The sequence below is a fragment of the Perissodus microlepis genome, chromosome 7 (assembly GCF_051167445.1).
Source record: "Perissodus microlepis isolate ML-2025 ecotype Zambia chromosome 7, ASM5116744v1, whole genome shotgun sequence".
NCBI classification, from domain to species: domain Eukaryota; kingdom Metazoa; phylum Chordata; class Actinopteri; order Cichliformes; family Cichlidae; genus Perissodus; species Perissodus microlepis.
Window position 1 is genome coordinate 1442950 of NC_140467.1, and position 22280 is coordinate 1465229.

The 22280-nt window shown below is 42.8% G+C and overlaps 2 protein-coding genes across 3 annotated transcripts in view; both read left to right on the forward strand.

The window, feature by feature from the left end:
- Positions 1-14325, forward strand: ferry3 (FERRY endosomal RAB5 effector complex subunit 3). Its single transcript, XM_084932735.1, has 14 exons — positions 1-90; positions 473-661; positions 873-1018; positions 4010-4191; positions 4538-4637; positions 4819-4943; positions 7621-7727; positions 7804-8001; positions 8267-8395; positions 8937-9005; positions 9097-9299; positions 11778-11835; positions 12060-12127; positions 13164-14325. The coding sequence occupies exons 1-14, from the start codon at positions 12-14 to the stop codon at positions 13254-13256; spliced, it is 1746 nt and encodes a 581-aa protein (XP_084788861.1). The 5' UTR covers positions 1-11; the 3' UTR covers positions 13257-14325.
- Positions 14326-15664: 1339 nt separating this feature from the next.
- LOC146382250 (solute carrier family 45 member 3) overlaps positions 15665-22280 on the forward strand; it is a 41958-nt gene continuing 35342 nt past the window's right edge. Inside the window, exon 1 of one of the 2 annotated variants that reach the window (XM_084932738.1) lies at positions 15665-16107. The gene's annotated coding sequence lies outside the window, so the exon portion shown is untranslated. The remainder of the gene's footprint in view (positions 16108-22280) is intronic. The other variant, XM_084932737.1, reaches the window with a different exon arrangement.

Consider the following 22280-nt stretch of genomic DNA (forward strand, 5'->3'; position numbering starts at 1 on the left):
TCTGCTGTCACATGCAGTCAGCTGACTGCGAGCTCAATGATAAACAGGAAGGCTACAGGAAATACCGTTATTACATTCATCCAGACGCAGGTAATTTTGAGTTTTAGAAAGGTTTCATGTTCATCACATGAAATTGAAAAAAATAATACTGTGGCCGTCTTGGCAGATTTGTGTTTTGTTATGTTTATTCTGTTTATTTATTTATTTATTTTTAGATATGTGGTACTTTAAGTTGTTAGCCGCACTGCTAGCCAACGTTGAGATTCACGTTAACAAACTGAGCAGCTATTTAGCAGGGATTAAGTTACAAATATTTACGGCCTTTGTTGTAGCTTGTGAAAACCGTGTTTTTGTGCGCAAACATCGGTTGTGTCACAGATTTGATGCGACAGTGTAAAAGTGGCGCAGCACCAGAGGCTTGAATTCATTCATGGTTTTCTGCTATCTTGTTTTGTTTTTGTTTTTTTCCCAGCTGTGACCATGAAGAAGAACAAAGCCAAGGCAAGCAGCAATACTGAGAAGGAGTTTGTGTTCGAGTTCAGGGCAGGTAAACACAACTGTGTCCTTAAAGTGCCCCTGCAGTTTCCTGTGCAGGAGAACATCAGTGACCTTCACGGACGCCTGATGCTGCTGCACAAAATACCCTGCTACTTAGAAAGTGGTGAGATTGTTATTCTTTCCCCTTCCCTGAGTATAACCACGGCCCTAACTGTAACATAAGACAGCTAGAAGCTGCACTAAAGCATTCGATTACAGGAGCTTGTTACATTTCTTGTACAAAGCTACAGAGTTGCACTTTCCACTTTGCTTGCACAGACCTGAAAGACTTTCATTTTTTAAATATCTGCTTTGTGTGTCCTTTGTTGCTCTAGAACTGAAAAACTCACTTTCCAGTTTCGTTGAAAAGGAGACGATTCTGGATTATGACAGAGAAGCAGAGCTGGCCCTGCAAAGACTCACGACAGGAGACGTAGATGTAAACAAGCTCACCAGTGCATGGACCAGGTCTTATGTGGAGGTAATAACGCATTTCATTGTGTTTTTATCGTGTTAAACACAGCACTGTGTGAACTAGGGCCTGGGTTAGAATCCATCAGCCACCTGGGGCCTTTCTGTGTGTTTGCTTGGGGCCCAAAGTCCAAAGACGTGCACGTCAGGAAAAGTAGGTGTGAATGTGAGTGTGGAGTGGGTGTCTGTCTCTGTGCGTCCACCCTGTGATGAACTGGCGACCTGTCCAGACGCCTGGTACTACACAGCAGGAATTCGCTGTATCCATGCACCTTAACGGTGAACCCTGAGTTTTCAGAATTAAGGAGGTGGTTCACTTCTTACCAGTGGGGCAACACTTGAAAACCTAACATGCTCTAGAGCAGGTTGTGTTATAGATTAGAGATCAGCAGGTACACGATCACCTCTTACTGACTAATCAGTTCTCCAGACATTTCTGAAAGATCCCTTTGGATGGAGAGTGGGAGTGTCTTAAAGTTTTTGCCTTTCTCTGATTGGCATCAGTAAGAATCATAATTCTTAGATGTAACTTCCTTGATTATTTCTTTTAAATATGAATGTTATATTTAGTCTGTATTATGTGTTTGACCTTTTCATAGTTTTCTAATGTTATAGTTTTATCTTCCTTAGCAAACTTGAATATGTTTGTAGTCGATCAGATGCTGCCAGTGTTGCCCTTTCTGTGTTAATGCAATCGTAGCTAGGTTGATAAATCCTTGGTTAACTTATTGAGTAGATAACCTGCTTTATGTGACCGCTTAGCCTGATTGCTGATGTTAGACTAACTGAAACAAGATAACTGAAAGATCCTTTGGATATGCTGAAGTACAGGCCCCAGCATGCACCCCTCCGCTTACTCTGTGACAGCCAAGATATTTTGGATAAGTGGTTAAGAGAATGGATAGTTCAGAGGTCAACCTTTCTGAAAATCACCTTTCAAATATAAACCATAGGTGCCTCTTCTAGGAGGCTGAGGCTGGATTATAAGTTTTACTGCCTTAGTTGTTTGTACAACCTTACAGCAAGTTTCTGTTTCTAATGTTACCTATTTTAGGCTGAAGGATGTATAATTTTAATGAAAAACATTTAACTTCACATGCACGATATTTTATTAACAGTTACAAATAATTTGTTTTAAAGTAAAGTCTTGTTTGGTGCCTAACTATAACTAACCATAACTTAGGCTACGTTCACACTGTAGGCGAAAGCGCATCAAATCCGACTTTTCTGACCCTCTGCGACCCATCTATCCGATCATGGTGTGACAGTGTGAACGGCGCAAATCCGATATTTTCAAAGCCGATCTGGGTCACTTTGGTATGTGGTGCTGAATCTGATACATATCTGATGTTTTAGAAAGCGACTGCTGTTTGATGGTCATGTCGCATTAAATCCGTCTTTTACGTCACTGACACGAGACAGACGCCAATTATCAGCTCCAGAGAAGACATCGCGAACGCTTCCTGACCATCCAGCGTAGATGTCAGTGAAACTGTTGGGAAGACAACGTTGGAGAAACGTGAACATTTTATTTGTACTGTATAATCTGCAGATTCTGACAGAAATCTGCAGCTATCCTTTGAAGCACCGCTCCTCTAAAACAGCAATAAGGATCATTATTAGGCCAAATGTAAATAACAAAATAACTTCATAACTTAAAGCAAAAGTGGGAAACGTAGAGTACGAAACGAGTCTTTATATTAAGGCCATCAGTCAAACAATACTGTTGCTCTGGGTCTAAACAGAGCGCGTAGTGTGTGACGTCTTCTTTTGCGCATGCGGCCGCTTTGAGCGTTCACGCTAGAGCGCGTTTGCTGTCGCATTTTATTTGTCGTGTGAACGAGCAGACAAAAAATCGGATTTGATCAGAAAATCGGAATTAAGCATTAAGACCTGCAGAGTGAACGTAGCCTAAGTTACAGAAAACATCTTCCATAAGTGTCGCTATTGTTATATAACACTGTGTTTAAACTGTAACTTCAAAATGCCATTTGGCCGTTAGAATAAGGAGTCACGCTGCGACTGTCTCATTCAGTGACACAGGAAACAGATTAGATTCAATACAGAAATTTGTAAAACTGTGTGGACAAATGTTTCTGTTAAAAATATCTGTTAATATTATGGACGGTACTTTTTAAGCTTGGCAGGTATTCCAAAAATACATTTCATGCGCTGGCTGCCTAACAGACCCTGATAAATACAGCTCCATGTTTCTGCAGCAGCACAGCAGCGTGGTTTGGAAGTGTCCTTGAACACTCTCACTAACTTTGGAGCAGTCATGGATCATTAAAGTCATTTAAACAGAACTGGAGCAGTAATTGATTATTCATGAGTTCTGGACCCCTCGAAGAAAACCCCCCAAACAAACAAACAAAAAAAATCTCATTACATGAGCCCTCATGCTGTGTTTAATGTCTCTCGCAAGCATTTTACTTGGTTACTTTGATGCATTTCCCACCAGAGATGGAATATATTCACATGCCCGAGAACTGAGTCATTACTTTTGTGCTGTGGATAAATACAAAACAAACACAATTGTGAGAAGCAGACTTTGTGGTTTCCTAATGAAATTGTGTATGGTGTGTTCACCGAGACATTTATTTAAACCCAAATGCCTCGTTTCATGTTTAAGGAAGGCCGCTGAGATCAGCTCCCGCTGCACTCGCACATTTAGCAGTTTTCCTGCAGTCCCGCTTGCACGGAGTTTGTTGCCTAAACATTCTCGAGCCTGTGTAAATGAGGGGTGTTCACACTGAAGAGTGCTGTTATTTTGCATTTACTGGGTCAACTGGCCTCGTATGTTTTGCAGGTCATAACACAGAAACTGCGACTCTGTATTTTGCCTTCTTTCTTTGGCTACTTGTGCTGAAAATAAGCTGCTTGCTTACTGTTCTTGTTCACAGTCTGATCATGGTTAAGCACTGTACCTCCACCCTTCTTTAACTGCTTACAACTGTCGTTTAACAAGAAGATGTTTTGCTTCCTGCCGTCACTGTTGCAGACGACACTGGAACATGCGCGGCCTGAAGAGCCCAGCTGGGATGAGGACTTTGCCAATGTGTACCATGAACTGATCCACTCCCCCGCCTCAGATACGCTGCTCAACCTGGAGCACAACTACTTTGTTAGCATCTCTGAGCTCATCAGTGAGAGAGACATGGAGATTAAGAAGCTTCAGGAGAGGTTGGTGTTAGGCAGCATTTGATTGGGATTTTTGGATTTCCTGAACATGTTTTTCTGTCTTATTTCTAAATATTTATTGCCAACAGTTTTGCCTTTAGTTTGTTAGCCAATGTTAGTTCTCAGCCCTCCCCTTTTACACAACTATTATCAAATAGATCATCATCTCAAATTCCTTCCATGGACTAAAATTAGGTCAGATGGGGTTTTTTTCCCTTTAAGCAACCACACTGAAGATGATTTAATATCTGTTTCCTACCACAGAGATAATTGTTATCATGTTTTATGAATGTTTATGTACTTTCCCAACAATCTGTTAAAAATCAATAAATACTTTCCTGTTTTGTAGGCAAGCGGCAGAAATGGACAAAGTCATGCATGAGCTGGGAAACACACTCAGTGACCTGGATGTGAACGCAGTAGCATCTCAACACTTTGATGCACAACAGGTGAAAGGAAGCTGAGGTGCTCGGTAGTTTGTCTCAGTGTTAATAGAAGTGTTGGTTAACTCCAGTGGAGAGCCGAAAAGATGATTTCACCTGTGACATTTCAGGAGATACAGGTGGTTTGTTTTTCAAGTAAACTTTTTGTTTAAAGCCCTGAATGTTTGACATTGTCATCGATGAACAGGTACTCGAAAACAAGTGGGCAAGCGAGCTTAAACAAGTGACGGGCATTCAGAAGCACGAATACCAAGACTGGGTGGTCAAACTGCACCAGGACCTGCAGAAATCCAACAACAGCAGCAAAATAAAGTGAGTTCTTCTCTGTGTATCTGTGTGTGCACACTGCAGTGCAGCCTGTCTTTGTGTTTGTTCATTTGATATATGAAACCTCACTTTCTGCTCGCATTTACCTGAGCTAGCCTTTTCAGGTGCGTCACAATACCCTCATGGATTTCGAGGTACAACAAAATCGTGGCTCAAGAGTTGGGAGTTCGCCTTGTAATCGGAAGGTTGCCGGTTCGAGCCCCGGCTTGGACAGTCTCGGTCGTCGTGTCCTTGGGCAAGACACTTCACCTGTTGCCTACTGGTGGTGGTCAGAGGGCCTGGTGGCGCCTCTGTCAGTGCGCCCCAGGGTGGCTGTGGCTACAATGTAGCTGCCAGTGTGTGAATGTGTGGATGACTGGATGTGTAAAGCGCTTTGGGGTCATTAGTAAAGCGCTTTACAAATACAGGCCATTTACCAAAAACAGTCGATTCGAGATGATAAACACCAGAGTCAGCTGCTGATTCTTACTCTTTCCTTTAAAGGAGAAAACCTGCAGTGTGTGCAGCATCATTATCTGATGGGTGGTGTTTGTATGTGCTGTGATAATAACACTGGTTAAACAGGCTGATTTCCTGGGTTTAATGCTGGTTTATGAAATTTTACACCGGACACTGGTGAGAATAGTTAATGCAATGCACGTGTCACTCGTGGGTCTATTTCCAGAATATATTTCTTAAACTTGAAAAACAAGGCTAAGGTGTGCGTTTACCTGTGTGCCACGGCAGAAGTAACTTTTAAGCAGATCAGTCACAAACTTAGAAGAAAAAATGTTTTGTGTTCACCTCAAATAGGTGAGCTGTTACAGATTTATTCTGCTGTGTTTTCCTGGTCTGTGAGAAACAGATTATAAATTCTATGCTACTGTATTATTGTTGGCAGATTACAAGTGACAACCTGCACCTGTGTTGTGAGCGTATTGCCCGTGCACTCATCAGTTACTTTGCAGCCTGCTAGTTTGGGTTGCTCGTGTTATTGATTTGAGTAGCTGAACTGAGCTGGGCGTGTGTGTGTCTGCCTCTGTAAACAAACATTTCCACTCCTATGGGTGCTTTCTTTGCAAAATGCAACTTTGGACTTATTACGTTTGACCTGAAAACTCGACAGGAAGTCAGAAACAAAAGCTGGGTAGCAGAATTTTAATAACAATGAGAAAAGTCATAAAGTCGAGTCATAAAATGACATGAAACCGATCAGCTGCTTTCCATCTTCACAACAAAACTAACCTTAACTGGTAACAGCTGCACATTACTAGAACTACACTACTACTATAAATGTCTGCTGTAATGTCTGTGTAAATGCGATTACAAGAGGTCATCAGGTTGTCTTGGCTTGACTGATTTTGAGCTTTGTAGCAGTTCAGACTGTCGTCTCGAGAAAACGAGTGAAAAACGTCTAAAAGTGGTTCACAGTAATGTTAATAGTAACGTGGGTGCATTCCCACTGTGAGAGACAGCATTTAAAAACAATTCAGGGAATCACGCTGCATGATTTTTAAAGAATTTATCTGTATTGCACTGCTGCACACCTGAGAAAATTGGTGTTAACATTTGGTACAGAAGCCTTTGTTTGCAGTTACAGAGCTCAAACGTTTCCTGTAGTTCTTGACCAGGTTTGCACACACTGCAGCAGGGATTTTGGCCCACTCCTCATCACAGATCTCCTCTGGATCTGTCAGGTAGTTTCAGCTCCCTCCAAAGATTTTCTGTTGGATTTAGATCTGCAGACTGACTAGACCACTCCAGAACCTTGATGTGCTTCTTACGCAGCCAAAAAGTTCTGTTTTGGTCTCATCTGACCACATGACTTTCTCCCACGCCTCCTCTGGATCATCCACATGGTCACTGGCAAACTTCAGACGGGCCTGAACATGTGGTGACTTGAGCAGGGGAACCGTCCATGCAATGCATGAAACTGTGCTCCCAGCTCTCTTCATGTCATTGAGCAACTCCTCTGGGCTGATTCCTCACCTTCCTTATCATCAGTGATAAGATGCAAGATCTCACCCACGAGGTGAGAGCTTGCATGGAGCCCCGGTCCGAGGGAGACTGACAGTCGTCTGTATTCAGTCACTATTCAGCATGTATTTAATATTCTGACCAAAGAGGAAAAAACAGATATCACCAGAACATCTGTGGCTCTGAGACAACGTGCTGACCCTGCATTCTGTTGTTTTTAAAGATCGTCATGGATGAAACTGAGAACATTCGACATCAGCACGCGGAGCGTTTTCTAAACGTGCACTTTTAGTTAAAGCTGCGAAGCAAAAATTGAGTTGGGGTTTGGATTTCTTTGATAAGGTGTCTTTACTTTTCCGTCTGTTTCCCACATTGAAATAAAACCTGGTTCCACCCGAGGCTCAAACTGAGCTCATCACCAAAACGCTTTCTCAAACCGTAAACCTCTGTTTGAGTTATGAGTTATATCATTTCATGTTTCTTTGAGCTATGATTTATGAAACACTAACAATTCGTTTTCTTTCTTTGCTGCATCCTGGGATCAAACTCTTCACTTTATTAACCTGTATAACCCACACCCACTCGCCCACTAAACCTCAGCTGCAACTAAAGCTCAAGCTTTTTATAACTGTCGGTTCCATAAAATGATTTCCTTGAATCCGCAGACGTGCTAAGGATTGGTTTCTCGTCCCTCTCAATTTTCCAGTGAGGAGATTAAGGTGCAGCCCAGCCAGCTGTCAGAAGCTGCAGATTCGGGTGCCAGGATGTTCGAGGAACAGCCTCAGCTGGAGGAGAGTTTCACCATACACTTAGGTACTTCACATGCTTCCCCAGTATTTGTGCGCAGATCAGGGATCGCTGTTACAGTTAACACAATAAAAATTTGCAGGAGCGCAGCTAAAGACGATGCACAACCTGCGACTGGTCCGAGCAGATGTGCTGGATTTCTGCAAACACAGACGACACGGCAGCAGCGGAGCCAAGCTGCGGCGGCTGCAGACGGCTCTTTCGCTGTACTCCTTCTCACTGTGCGGTCTGGTGCTCCTGGTCGATAACAGGGTCAACTCCTACAGTGGCATCAAGAGAGGTCAGGGAGCACGCGGTGTATAATGTAGTTACATATTTGTATGTTGATTCCTGCTTTTACCTGCAAAGAGTCGTTTTTGGCTGTAACGTGGATATTTTGTTTCTGTTTTCCTTCTCTTTTCTTTTACTGGGAGAAGCCAAACTTTAAGTGTTTTATTCACTTACTGTGGGTTTCATTTAACTTTAAGTTTGAACTTGAGGCTAAGCAGTCATTTGGTTCCACTGTGTTTGAGTTCATCTGGGGCCTGCTCTATGTCAACCCACAGACTTTGCAACTGTGGCAAAGGAGTGCACAGACTTCCACTTCCCCTGCCTAGAAGAGCAGCTGGAGGAGGTGCAGCAGGTGGTGCTGTACGCCAGAGCCCAGCGGAGCAGCAAGCACAAAGACCAGCCTGGTGAGACATTTCGCAAAAAGAAACACTTGGAGTCTCAGCCTGGAGGTCCCGAAATCTTGGGGAATAAATTTGATTATTCTTGATGCTATGGTTGGTTTTTTTTTTTTATAGTTTCAGCCATTCTTTAGGAAAACAAGATGTTTATGTCCTGTTTTAATACCATAATATAACATATGAGTAAAATTCAAGCCTTTCTCAAACAAACAATAAAATAAAAGGAATAGGAGGCAAGTAAACGCGTATACTTGCCTGTATGAGTCTGGCTTTTACACGAAGCTCACACTGAAAGGCTCCTCGTGGAGCTGGAACATTTCAGTGTTATGCTAGCAGTATGAGAGGGGGATTAAGCTGCCAGGAAATAGAAGATGTTGATTTTATCGCAGCATAAGTGATTTACTGAGTAGAGGTGTACACATACAGGCCCACTGGCTTCCAAGCCTGTCACAGATCCACTGCTAACACTTTTTGTCCCTTTGACATAGTGTGATGAGCATTGTTCCTGCTGATTTGTGCTTTATTCTGCAATGCTGTATCCTTACAGAGACTCAAAAGAACGGCGGTGATGATAAGAGCAAAAATGTTGAAAGAAATCCCTCGAATATCTTACCAGGTATTAAGAAAACAGTTTGTGATTATCCAGCAGATTATTTTTAGAGCATCATTTTATATCTTAACTCTGTCGGCGACATCTCTTCCTAAAGGTGAGTTCTATATCACGCGGCACTCCAACCTGTCGGAGGTCCACGCCGTCTTCCATCTGTGTGTGGATGACAACGTCCGATCAGGGAACATCACTGCCCGGGACCCAGCGATCATGGGCTTGAGAAACATCCTCAAGGTGTGCTGCACTCACGACATCACCACCGTTACCATCCCTCTGCTGCTCGTCCACGACATGTCCGAGGTAAGGAGACGCTGTCAAAGCTTGCATGAGTGCAGCTGCAAGAATAAAAGCTTGTAAACTGCACATTGTAATATAATAATCTTAGTGGAGCAAATGAACCTGACTGTAAGTTTATTGGACCAGCAGACGTCCAGGTATTGTGCCTTCACAGAATCTGCTTTTTCCCCATAAACTGCACGAGTACACAAACTGATCAGATTTCTCCAAATAGAGAAATGATCAGGAAGTACAGTACGGGTAAATGGTTGAGCTGGACAGATCCATTGTTGGGTTATTAGACGTTTCAGGGTTGCCGTGGATGTTTGATGGTTTAGTTTGGGCAAGTAGAAAAAAAGTCTCATTTGGAGTATTCCTGTTAGATCAACCTTAGTATTTGTACTTGTATTATTACACTGTAATAAACTCTTCAAACTGTCATACCTGTGATTGAACGTTAATGATTCAGTTGTATTAAAAAGTAGAGAATTGAAACTTTAGTGATTAATGGTGCTGAGAAACGTTTTCAAAGCGGCCGATGTTGATGGGAGGCGTTTGAGTTCAGCCGGCTGGGGCTGAAACGTTCGTTATTCGATGACTCTGGTTTTGGATTCGTGCTTTATTGCCTTCTTTCTTTTCTTGTGTTACCTGTTTGAAGCTCTACTGTTAGCTATTTGATACAGGTGGGGGGGAAACAGCAATAGGGGTTTTGAGTAATCAGGATCGGTTACCAGAAAAACTGCTATGAGTGCATTGTTACTCAGTGATGTTGTAACAGGGTACGTCACAAACTGTGATGTTCGTCTGTGGTCTTGCACTTGCGTCAAACCCCAAAACCTGATGGCTGTGCAACTTTCCCAACTGTCAGCACCCCCAGACTGACCTTAAGCTTGTGCTTATTCATGTACGGTAACGTCTGACTCGTTGGACACGAACTGTAAATTCAGACTACAACTTTTTTTGGGTCACCAATCGTGCAGAGCACATACGCACAGCGACAGTCGGTGCTCACGTTTGGGTCAAATAACAGAAAAAGCCTCGACGTGAATCGAGCGGACACTTCTAGTATTTTCCTGTGAAACTTCTTGTATTTAGTCTGTTACATTTGCTTCTTTGTTTTTAATCACATTAGATGTCCTTTGTTGGTTATTTAACTGAGTAATGTTACCAATAATAACATAATCAGTTCAACAAGCCTCTTTATAGATGCCTAATTTTTCTTCTGCTGCCTAATCAACAGTCTTTTGATTCATAAAACTAAAGTTTTGGAGCTCTGGAAGCCTCGAGAAGCAGAGGATACTTAATTGAAGGCTTCTCATTTCAAAACTTTCCATCTGCCAGCTTCTTTTTCAGGCATTTCCCTTTTGAGGACAGACGTTTGCCTGTTTGTACAAGCCTATTGTAGTGTTACAACAACTGGTTTAGTTTGTCTACATGAACTACAGACCACAGTCCAAATCCAGCACGGCTGTTGCTCTTGTTCTTATTTTAGTTTTTCTTTTTCCTTTGAAGTTTGAGGAAAGAGGTTCACATAATAAATGCTCAGTGTCACTATAATATATGGTTAAAAGGTTTGCGCAGATAAAACTGAAAACTGGGTTAATTTGGAGCCGCTTTGCAGACGTTGACTGTTTCACGACTGCTGTGTTCATTTTCCTGGCTGTAAGAAACACTTTTGTTCTTGCCTCAAACTGTTTGGCAAACACCACAGTCGCCTTCAGTGCTCCTGTTTACGGTTCAGTCATTACCAAAAAGCTGAATGAATATTCAGAAATCCCTCACTAAAGCCTGTGCAGTTTATCCAAATACAAAACGTACAAGTAAACAAAAGAGAGTGTGCGTTGTGGCAAAGACTCTCTGTTACACTCCTTGCGGTGAGAACAGGTAGTTTGCAAGATGAGATCACTGTGCACAAACTGCAGCGGAGTACACTCAAAGCTGAAAGGAAATAGAAGTGTTTGATTTAGCACAAAGCGTCTAATCCAATGAACAGTTTGACAGCATCAGTTTAGACATAGTTGCCTAATAAGAAGCTTTGGATTTGACACAAAGACGCATCATATAACAGGTTCTCTCTGCTCTGTAGTGTGTAGGACGGTATTCAGCTCTGTGTGGAGTAATATTGTGGAAACAGTATCTGTGTACTAATGTTCTGTGATTTTAACCCGTAACATCATTCACCACCAACTCGTTTGCTTTTCTTTCTCTTATCATGTTTGAACTGTAGCACAGATGTAAGTAATACGAGAACGTTAAAAATGTTACAAATTTGAAAGAAATGAAAGAAGATGCCAAAAAGTCTTTTGAAACATTGTTTCACATTACAAAAACTGAACTAAGATCACATTATTTTTCCTGTTTGGTCTGTGGAGCTCGTACCCTACAGGTGATGGTGGTGCTACATGAAGTCTTTGAAATGATTTCTTTATTTTTAAGTCGTATGTCAGTCTGAGTTCACCGCCGTGTGTCTCATTTCACACCAACCTTCTCTGTTCATTGCAGGAGATGACCATACCGTGGTGTCTTAAAAGGGCGGAGCTCGTATTCAAATGTGTCAAAGGTAACATGGATGTTATGCATAGCTGTTGTACAGTATTTATGGACACACTGATTGGTCATTTGGTGGGTTTTTTCTTGTTTGTTCAACCGTCTGTCAAACATAAATATACAGAATACTTAATACTGTGTTACTTTATTATGTATTAATACACAATAATTGCACTTAACATTGCATGCAGCAATGTAAGAATGAATGGTCATATTCATGCTAAATTTTCTTTGCAGGTTTTATGATGGAAATGGCCTCGTGGGACGGCGGTGTATCACGCACAGTCCAGTTTCTAGTGCCAAAGGTGAGATCAGTTATTCAGGCTTCAACACGTGTACCTGTGGATACACTGTTGTTCTCTGAGTGACTGCCTTCCGGCAATGCTTCATGCTTCTTTTAAAGAATTGTATACTTAAGGCCTCGCACGTACATAATGTAACAAAAGGCACACCTGGCCTTGCAGTGCATGTCTCCGAATGCACACTATGAAGAGTTGACTGCTTGAAAAGCGTGCCATAAATCATAGATTACAGAGCTTAGGTTATTTTAGCTCCATATTTGCACTGCTGTGATAAAAGAAAGCTCAGAGACTCAATCACATAAATGTGTGATAAGCAATGGGATTAGTGTGCAGCTTGCCAACACTGAGGTGTAATCACTTTCACTTTGTTGGAAATCCAGGTCTTATGTTAATTTGTTATTAAATAAGTTATAAAGGAAAGGGAAAAAATATTCGGGGTTAACTTTGAAGCGAGGTTTTCTGTTATATTTTGATTTAAGCTTGCCGTGCAGGATGAATCACGGCCGTTACTATTTGCGAAGCTATACATGCAGAGTTTTTGTGGTTTGTCAGGAAGGCGGTGGATCCTATAGAATGAGCTCCCGCTGACAGGATAAGATGATAAAACGAGTGGCATCAAAGGACTCTGACTGTACCGGCTTCCTGTCAGCTACATGCTCAGACACCATTCACAATAGCAGCTACTGAAACGACATTGTTGTCTGCAACTCAAAGAAATACTGTGTCTAAATATAAGCCGTGTGTTTACGGGACTGTGCTTCTGCTTTAGGGTTACTTAACATTCTTACTTGACGGGTGGCAGCGCTTAGAGTGTGTCCCCTGTTCCAGTCACAGCTGCTGAGCTCACTTCATTTCAGGACGCCGCAGAGGCTGTTAATACTTGACTGGACGCCAAGAGTTCAGCTGTATTTTTGTTTTTTGAGGACTTTAAACAGCATCTTTCCATTATCACAGCGCGGGGAGAGAAGATGTTTCCGTGCAAACCTCAGTCCGCTCACTAACCCTGGTCACCCCTCTGTGTGTCTCTTTGTACTGACAGACTATCTCAGAGGAAATGTTCTACCAGTTGAGCAACATGCTGCCGCAGATCTTCCGCGTCTCCTCTACCCTTACTCTCACCTCGAAGCACTGATTGGTTGAACCTCAGGTCATTCGGGCAAATGAAGACAAGTAAAGTCTTGGGTTTTTGTGTTGTTTTTATTAAACTAGGATGAATATGGAGACTTTGTGACATAGATAACTTCCATTTGTTGTTTAAAAACAATTAAGTTATGGTGGCATTCAGTGCAAAAGAATTGATGAGCTTTCCTATTATTGCACCTTCCAAAGCTACTCACTCTGACTGGAAGAGGACTGGATTCACTGGCACGCTAAAACAGCTGCTGCAGTTATCATTTAGAGTCTCCAGGGTGTGGTTGTGGTGACAGCGTTTTATTACATTAGCTGCCAGTACTGCAGACAGTTTTCCTTTAAAGCTGCAATCTGCAACTTTGTTCACGTTCAGCTGCTTGAAGTCGGTAAAAATGAGACAACCAAATGTGTAAAGTGGGCTGAACGGTAAAAAACTTGTGACTCTTCATGTTGTCATATCTTTACTTTTTTCTTTTTACAGTATGTTGAGTATTGCAGGAAAAAATCACCAATCTGGGCTCAAACTTGAATGCTAGTTTTGATGTTGACATCTTAACCGTCATATTAAATTCTTAAAGAATTTCTTGTGGTGACAGACGATCTTACAGTTCAGCCATCGAGTGAGATTTAGCAGCATGATGTCGTGGTGCTCTGGCTTCAGTGACATGGACTTGGCTCTTTTAGTCCTAATGACAAATTGCATTGCTGCTCATATGAGCGGTGTGCTTGTGATTTTGTACTGCATTGCAGACAGTTGAGGCAACTGCCGCTAACTCTCTGTGGGAGTGTGAATGTGTACGGTCCCCCTCCCCCCTCACCTGCGTAACAGTAGATGGCACTGTTCCTAAAGACAAAAATGTGAAAAAGAGTAACTGTACTTGAACGCTTTGCTTATCGGAGGAAACGTTTTGCCTATTGAAATTCATCTCAATCTATTCTAAGTGAGGGAAACGGCACTGAAAGTACAGCTCAGTTGTATTTTATGTTAAACACTTAGATGTGCACTCTGTATATTTACTTTATGTGTGTACATTTTTTTTATGTTTTAATAAAGTAACACTCTACACTGATGTGGTGTATTCCTCATAAGCTTCTGACAGACTTCAGCACTGGAGGATTAGTTTTTCTGTGCCCCCACCCATCTGCCAGAACTGATGCACTTCTAGTGAGTTCGTCTCCAGGCTGTATTTACTCTTGATTGGTTATCCACAGGGACCTAATCTCCCTAAAGTTAATAATCCATGTCATTCATTGGAATTACATTCCTTCACGTCTAATGGTTGGCCTACGAGCCATTTCAGACAGATAATCAATTTAGTTTCTCACAAAGTTTGCCACGGCGGCATTCAGTGGTGGCATTAGGCTGATTAAAAGAGTTGACAGTGTAGCAATCAGCTGTGCCCAGAGAGAGTTATGAGATTTTTGAATGGCGCCGTGTTGAAAATTGCAACTGTTTTTATCATGCAGCCAGGCTGAGAAGCCACAAAACCGTAAGAATATGTATTGCAAAGTGTTCAGCATTCTCAGGATTGGTCTTGGAGGCTTTGATTGTGCACAAGCTTAAAATGCATGAAAATTTACAAACACAAGCAAGTGTGTGTGTGTGTGTGTTTAAAAAAAAAAAACAAAAAAAAAAAACTATGTTGAATGTAGAGTCCAGGCACAGAAATGAGAGAACTGCAGAAGGTACTTTTTCATACATTCAGTAAGCAAATAAAATGTATTTTTAAACGAGCTTTCAAATACAACGTTGCCCAAATTGCTGTACAAAGTGTGTGTACAGTCACACAAACATGTAATTACATGCATAAAAATGCATCATTATTTGATACAATAACAATCAGAAATATTATTTTACACTGGTATTACCCGTGATTGGTAATGGATGATGTAATATACAATCCTCTGCAAAAGTAAAAAGTCAAGTAAAGGTGTAATTTACATAAATATCACTTACTGTACTATACCCTTTATCTTACGGTCAATTCTTACTGCACAGCAATAAGCATTTCACCACGTGTCATACTGTGTATGTGACAGAGTTTGAATTTAAAGGGTAAGTCAGCTGTTACACGGCAGCTATTATAGCACGGCTTCTCCACAGTTGGTTGGAAATGGCAAAATTAAATACAATTTATATACAGAAATTTTAACGATATGAAAATGCTAACAGACAAATCCTGAACATGAAAACGAGCAAACCCGAGAGCGCCAGTAGAAAAATCATACGTCACAGGTGCTGCTACCGGAAGATGCTTTTTTTTTGCTTAAAAAAATAAAAACGTGAATATCTCTTGTGAAACTCTTTCAAAATAACAGCAAAGAATGTGTTTTTTTTTTTAAATTTTACGTCTTTGATTAAATAAAATAAACGAAATCTTCTTTTTGTGTGGCGTTTTTGTTTTATAAATTGTCATTAACGTGTTATTCTACTTTTTGCTACATTTATTTCGAAGTTCCAAACCGGAAGTTACTGCTGTCGCTGCCACTGGCTTGACGGAGGTTGTCACAGCTGGGTAGTTGGCTCGCTACAAGTTAAGCAACAGGGGTTGTCGGGAGCGAGCAAGTTGCTGCATGGATTTCTCGGAGCTCCGCGGAACTTACGGTTAAGTTTGCACCTAAACGAGTTGTTAGAGCGATTCTGTCTGTCTGTGTTCAGTAAGGCTCTCGTGTGTGATACACATCTATCACATGTCGGCTGCTCTATGTGCTGAAACTTATTCATTGTATGTGGCTGCCTTGCAACGTTGTTCACCGCGTCGAAACTGCAGACAGCGGCTTTAAAATTTGACCCAAGCGTCCCCGAGTCGTACCACGCCGGAGACCGTGATACAGCTGACCTGAAAACGGAGGTAGGTGTGAGGCGGTGTGTGCTTGACTGCTTGAGCCTGCGGCTAAAAGGTGTGCGGTTAGCCAGGGTTCAGCAGCGTGGTGCTGTCTGGAAGTTTTTTCCACTCTGCGTCGCAGACTGCCGCTTTGCCACCGGGCTCCCTGGACACCGATGCCGTGCCAAGTGCCGTGGTGGCAGTAACTTTACTCTCTCCCCGGCCGACACAACGCTGCGTGTCTACACCAAAACCTTCGCTGTAAACGTTTGGCGCTGTGTTGACGAGACCCCGCTGGTTTGACACATGGATGGATGGGGGAGGAGGCGTTTGAGGACACCGCCGTGTGGAAAGTTACGAAGTATTCCAGCTGGATGTGGCATTGGCTGGTAACGTTCAAAAGAATGACTCCTGGGGTTTGGTTTTGTTCTCGTTACTCCTTTTTTAATGTCTCGTGTGTGTGCGCGCGCGCTACAGAGTGAGGTCATGGACCGTAAAGGCACTCTAAAAGCTGCCCTATCATATTTAAGACATGTCTTGTATGGACAAGTGTTCTCAGCCTGAAACAGATGGGATTTTCCACAGTGCGGCCATCAGCTTGTTGATGGTGACTCTCAGGAACTAGACGCGTGTGCTTTGATTTATCAGCTGTTTAGGATAAAAACAAAAGGCTGAAATGCCTCACGAGCTTTCCTGTTCAGCATCCTGTTTTTCAGCCATCATTGGATTTTGATTCCTCAGCTTTTTGTTTGAACAATGTTATCACATTTTTACAGCCCGCTAATAGTAATTTCTTTATCTAAGGAATGTAGCACCAGCAACACTTTATACCAAGTAAACTTCTTTGGTGCTGAAAGTTTCCACTCGCATGTTTTTGGGAGGTTGTGTGAGTCTGGTTTCTTGGAGAAAATTCAAGGTTCAGAAACCACATTAGGAGGGCAGAGGATCAGAAGGTTAAAGCGCTCTAACCCATGACCGTGACTCTGCCGTCACACAAAGACCTCTTTCCGCTTCTTCATGGGCGCGTTAGGTGTGGTATTTACTCTGCCTTGGAAACTGGACTCTTCTCTTTCATCCTGTCACACGTCATTTCTGTTTCTTTCCTTTTAAAATGGCATCAAATTAAACTGCGTCCACGTGCGCAGCTTATTGCCACATAAGGGTTGTGAAATAGTAGAGGTAAATTCTTACTACTGCACTGACATCATCCAGAAGTTTGTCTGCTAATGATCAGTGGCAGGCTGTCGTTACGGTTGACCGGCTGGTCTCAGAGCAGTTATATTCTTAGTACTTGCACCTTTCTTATTCATTTGTTGCCCCCAGGAAAGCTTTGCTCATCTGCTCCACCGTGATAGAAACGCTTCTCCATGCCACGATCAGCTGGCTGTTCTCTAACTGCGCCCTGACAGTCTGATATCCCCCCAAAGCCAAGTGCAAGATAATCGCCCACCGTCAAGGACACCAAGCTACTTAGGCAGACTGAAGGCTTTGCAGTTCTAATCGCTCGTAGGCTGTTTAGCTCCGGCTTGGTGTGCTTTCTGTTCTTCCTGTGTGTACCTGGCTTTTCAGCTCTTGCATATGCTTTCAAAGGCGAGTGCTGGATTACGTGGTGGGTGTGATACATATATTTTTTTCCTACCTTTTTTTTGATGGTTTGAGTCTGAAAAGCATTTGCTCGAAGGCGTTTTGTTTCCCTTAAGCTCTGTGTCCTCTTCAAAGCATCGTGTGCTGCCAGCAGTCACAGGTACAGTCTGAAATCGTCCCTCACATCCGAGGAGACGCTCTGGGAAAGCGTCGTTATGTGGATGTGTTTGCTTACAGCGCCTGAAGTTCTGTGTGTTTGTATCCCAAACTGTTTTTCGGTCGTTTCCAGTTCTTGCTTTGTCTCAGTTTTATCCATTATAAACAGGAAAATACAAACCTTTTGATTTTGCAGGAAGTTGGTTGAAACCTTCATCTAAGTTGGGACTAATAGCCTGGGGGGGGGGGTTCATGTCACTGAAGCCGCACTGACAGGATCCATGCTGGCGCTCTTATTTGTCTTATTTTCTTTGTCTCTGCATGAATTTGTGCATTGTGCAGTTGTCTTAACACTCATACCACTTACACCTCATACATTTACTGCTAAGTCCCTTAAGTACTAATCATTGTAAAAACAGTGAGCTCATTTGTTGAAACAGGAGGGGGGAGAGAAGTGGTAATGGCAAAAGAAAGTTGATGGGGAGGGAGGGGGAAGTGTGAGATTTTTTCCCCCCTCTTTCATTTGGTATGTTTTTCTCTGGAGTACAACAACCACCAATCAAAAGCGAAGCAACACCTGCTCCTAGACTGTGAAAATCGCACAAGTGCTGGAATGCACATCGTTAGGCCCCCGTAACCACTAACAGCAGGGAAAAGGCTGAATATTAAGGAACCTGTCTGATTCCTGCATCTCTCACTGACAGGAAGCAGAGGAGCTCAGAAGTGTTTCCCAGCTCTCTGCAGGCACCGGGGTCAAAGTCCAAACTGCTTCCCTGTAATGCTGCTCCCCAGCGAGCCGGGCCAGAAAGAAAGACCGCATACAGACTACCTTAATGGGCCCGAGTTACAGAAAAGATGGCGGCTTTCCCACCAGCTAGGAATGTCACCTTTGTGACATGGTTATCATTCAGCCTTTTCACTGTGTTTTGCATTACTGCCGCTGCCTCTGGGATGTTGCTGGGAATGTTTTTGCAGCCACGTTTGTTTTATCGTCCTCTTCTTTTGGCCGCTCCCTTCGGGGTCACCACAGCGACTCCATCTCATCCTTCTCTGTCGCACCAACACTGCGTATCCTCTTTCACTACATGCGTGAGTTTTCTTCGTGGTCTTCCTCATTTCCCGTTGCCTGGCAGCTCCATGTTCAACACGTCCTGTGACAAACATTTAAATTCAACTTAAAATATTACTAAAGCGTCACTGAAGTCATATGTTCCTCCTCCTCCGGCGGTTTAATATCTATGCTTTCGAAATGCGGCTCAACCCACTAACGTGTCCCTGTGACGGTCATGGAAGTTAAGACTCACACTGAGGGCTTCTGATGGGTATGGCTGGGTTTCTGTAAGGATCCGAGTCCTCTCGTGACCTCTCTTGGGAGTGTAGCCGGATTGACTTGATTTGAGAAGGTGAAGACATATTTAATTCAAGCATCTAGGTTATCGATGCTCTTTTAATATCTTGTCTGATTAAAGGAAGGAATATTCCCTGTCTTCTCTCCGGGCTGGCATGGAATCGCTCCATGCCGGAGTGTGTGGGTGCACTGGCACTGGTTCAGTTCTCTAGTGGCTTGCTTGGCCAAATGCTTTTCTCTTTAATCCTAATTTGCTGCTCAGTATTTTTGTCATTCAGATTCACTGTGAAATATGCCAACTGTATGGCTTTTTTTTTTTTTTTTAGTGAATTATGGAACCTAATTGTGGCTCTCGCTTCGTATATGGCAGGCAAAGCATAATTCTCCTGATGCCTCCGTTTCCTGAGATGTTGTGAAACATTAGATAAAATTTAAGCCCTTTTTTTGTCCTCTCATAATGTCATTATATTGACTGCTGGACAGTTTTTGTGCCTCCTGTGATTTTTCACCACAAACTGCCTGTCATGTCTAAGCTGTTTCTGTTACTCCAGTCAACTCTTGAGCTTAAATCCAGTCCCCTCTCAGGCCTCTGTGTTAATGTGATGGGGCCATCTCATTCCTGGGACACTGGTCCTATTTCCCAGTGGGAGTCTTAGTGAGATTTCCTTTTTGTCTCGGATCCTGTTGATTGATAGGAATGATCATTATGTTAAAGTAATGTTACTCATCCTTTGTCAGCTGAACAGGAAACACAACAACGTAGCGCTAACCACCCTTTTAACCTTTGTGCGTGCATGTTTGTGGACGGAACATCTTTATGTAATATTAATGTAAAAGTCTTGCATTGTGTGTCTGCATGTCGAAGCTGGGTCTCTCATGTTCCTGCTTGCAGATGTGAAATTAAAAGTCTTGTTAGGAAATGAAGGAATTCTGTGCACTGACTCTCTGGCGTTTTAACTCGAGCCTGTAATGTGAGGTTATGAATTTGTGTTGCATGTTGGAAGTTCCAGCTTCGTTCTATCGCGTTGAACTTTATGTTGGCCTGTAGTGGTATCTGTACCTGCGTGTGAGGTTAGCTGAGGTGCGACACCGTGGGGTGCAGCTGTACAGATGAGTTAAAGCCAGTGTGTGCACAGTCGTGATCCCCCTCATTAAACACAAATTGGTGCACTTGGAAGCTTGACGAATGTTTTTATTATTTTTTTTCCTTTGCTAATCTACTGAATGAGTCATTGCTTATATTGTCAGAGTAAGGTAGTAATGGGAGTTGGGAGCATGAGTGCACTAATCAGACAAAAGGACTCAGACACGAAAGCCTGCTTCAAATCTTCTGCCATTAAGGTTAAAAAAATCCCTGGTTCCTGTCCGAGGAATCGTAGTACGTCTGCACGACGCTGCTTTAAACGGCTTCATGTTATATCACATGTTGAAATGCACGTTTGTGCTCAGCTATAGATTCTTTCACCTTCTGCATTTATCATTTAAACTCATGTTCACTGAGCTGGTGGTCGTTTGTCTGAACACAACTTTCTTTAATTATATCACAAAGGTGCCAAGTCTAATAAATAAATACTGTAGTGATGTAAATGGGCTGGTTCTTATATAGTGCTTTTCTACTCTACGTTGAGCACTCAAAGGGCTTTACACAACTTGTACATTCAGCCAAGCACTTTTTTCTACTCTTATTAAAGTGCTTCCTAACTAACATCCGCACTCCGATAGATGCAACACGGGGCTAGTATCTGCAGACTGGAGCAGACTGGGATCGAACCACCAACCTTCCTGTTAGTAGCTCAGGTGGTAGACCTGCCACCCTGTGTCATGTGAGTCGGAGAGAAACCACGATTTAATGAAACGTCTTCACTGAGGAGTCCACGAATGTCTTCACGTGGCAGTACCATTAAGAATAGGATTCCCCAACTCGTTGGTGCAATTGACCTCGGCCCCAATGAAACTACCTGAACCCCCCAACACACTCAGTCCAGGTGAATGTCACTGATATTGACACCCACCCGGTCTGTTTGTCATTTCTTTCTAACGCCTCCTCTGCCAGCTTAATTTCATTTTCTGACTTGACTTAGTTCTGCCCACGTGGGTCAGGCGTGAGCGAGGCTGCATGGCATTGAAGGCAAAACAGCCTCAGGTCTAGCTCTCATGAAATAGGCGAACAAACGCTTAACAATCACTTTTCATGATTCCCATTAACAAGAATCACAGCTATGACAGTTTAGTATGGCTGCTGAACCGCAGACACAATCTAAATCGGACCCTGGAGCAGGGATAACACAGCCTCCTTAGACATTTTTCCCATGGTGATAAGGGCTTGGCCAGATGTTCGTGATACTTACTCGCACTCTGCAAAGCAGAAGCCCCGGCGAGTGTGTGTGTGATGGCGGGCCTATAAGGAGCACGTCTAGTAAGGCGTTTAGTGTGCCAAATTATGAATGAGCCTGCTGCCTCCTGATAATTCTGACTTAAACTTCCAGGAAACTCCGTTCCAAGGAGACACTGAAAGGCTTCCTACTTGATTTTGTCCGTCTTTGAAGTTGGGCCCTGTGAACGGGGAAAACGGCGTATTATAAGACACCACAGTGTTCTCTTTCATGTAGCGAGCTGAAGGGGATGCTATTGAGTGTTCGAGGGAGACCTTTGATATGTGAGATGCTCTGTGCCTTATGAAAAGAGCCAGCTTATGATTTGAGTCAGCGTGCATGTGAGTGCTTTGATGCCTGTTTTCTCGCCACACCAGTGTTTTTGTCAGAAATGTCCACCCTTGTTGATACACAATGTCGTGTTTGTGAGCTCGTTTCATAATGAGCGTCCCAACTGAAGTTTGGAGGGCACGATTAGAACGAAGGAAGGAAAGATTTCGCCTGATTGCATGTTTCTTTTGTTAGCAGGGATATTTTTCTTGTCGAGTCGACGCCGGACATTTCTTTTTCTTTTTTCCTCCCCAGAATATATGAAGTCGCCTCTCGCTCTTTAGTCACCATTTAAGGTTTGGAAAGTAAATAGCGATGCTATAAAAGCCTGCCTTTTGTGTAATTATGTTTTTATGCTGCTCTTTTATGTTTGCACAGAAAAGGCTGTGTGATTACAGTTTTACGGCACA

Coding starts and splice junctions, on each gene's coding strand:
- ferry3 (XM_084932735.1), top strand. CDS start 12: ATGCAGTCAGCTGACTGCGAGCTCAATGATAAACAGGAAGGCTACAGG. Junction 1,019..4,009: donor GGACCAGGTCTTATGTGGAG/GTAATAACGCAT, acceptor TCACTGTTGCAG/ACGACACTGGAACATGCGCG. Junction 12,128..13,163: donor TCCAGTTTCTAGTGCCAAAG/GTGAGATCAGTT, acceptor TTGTACTGACAG/ACTATCTCAGAGGAAATGTT.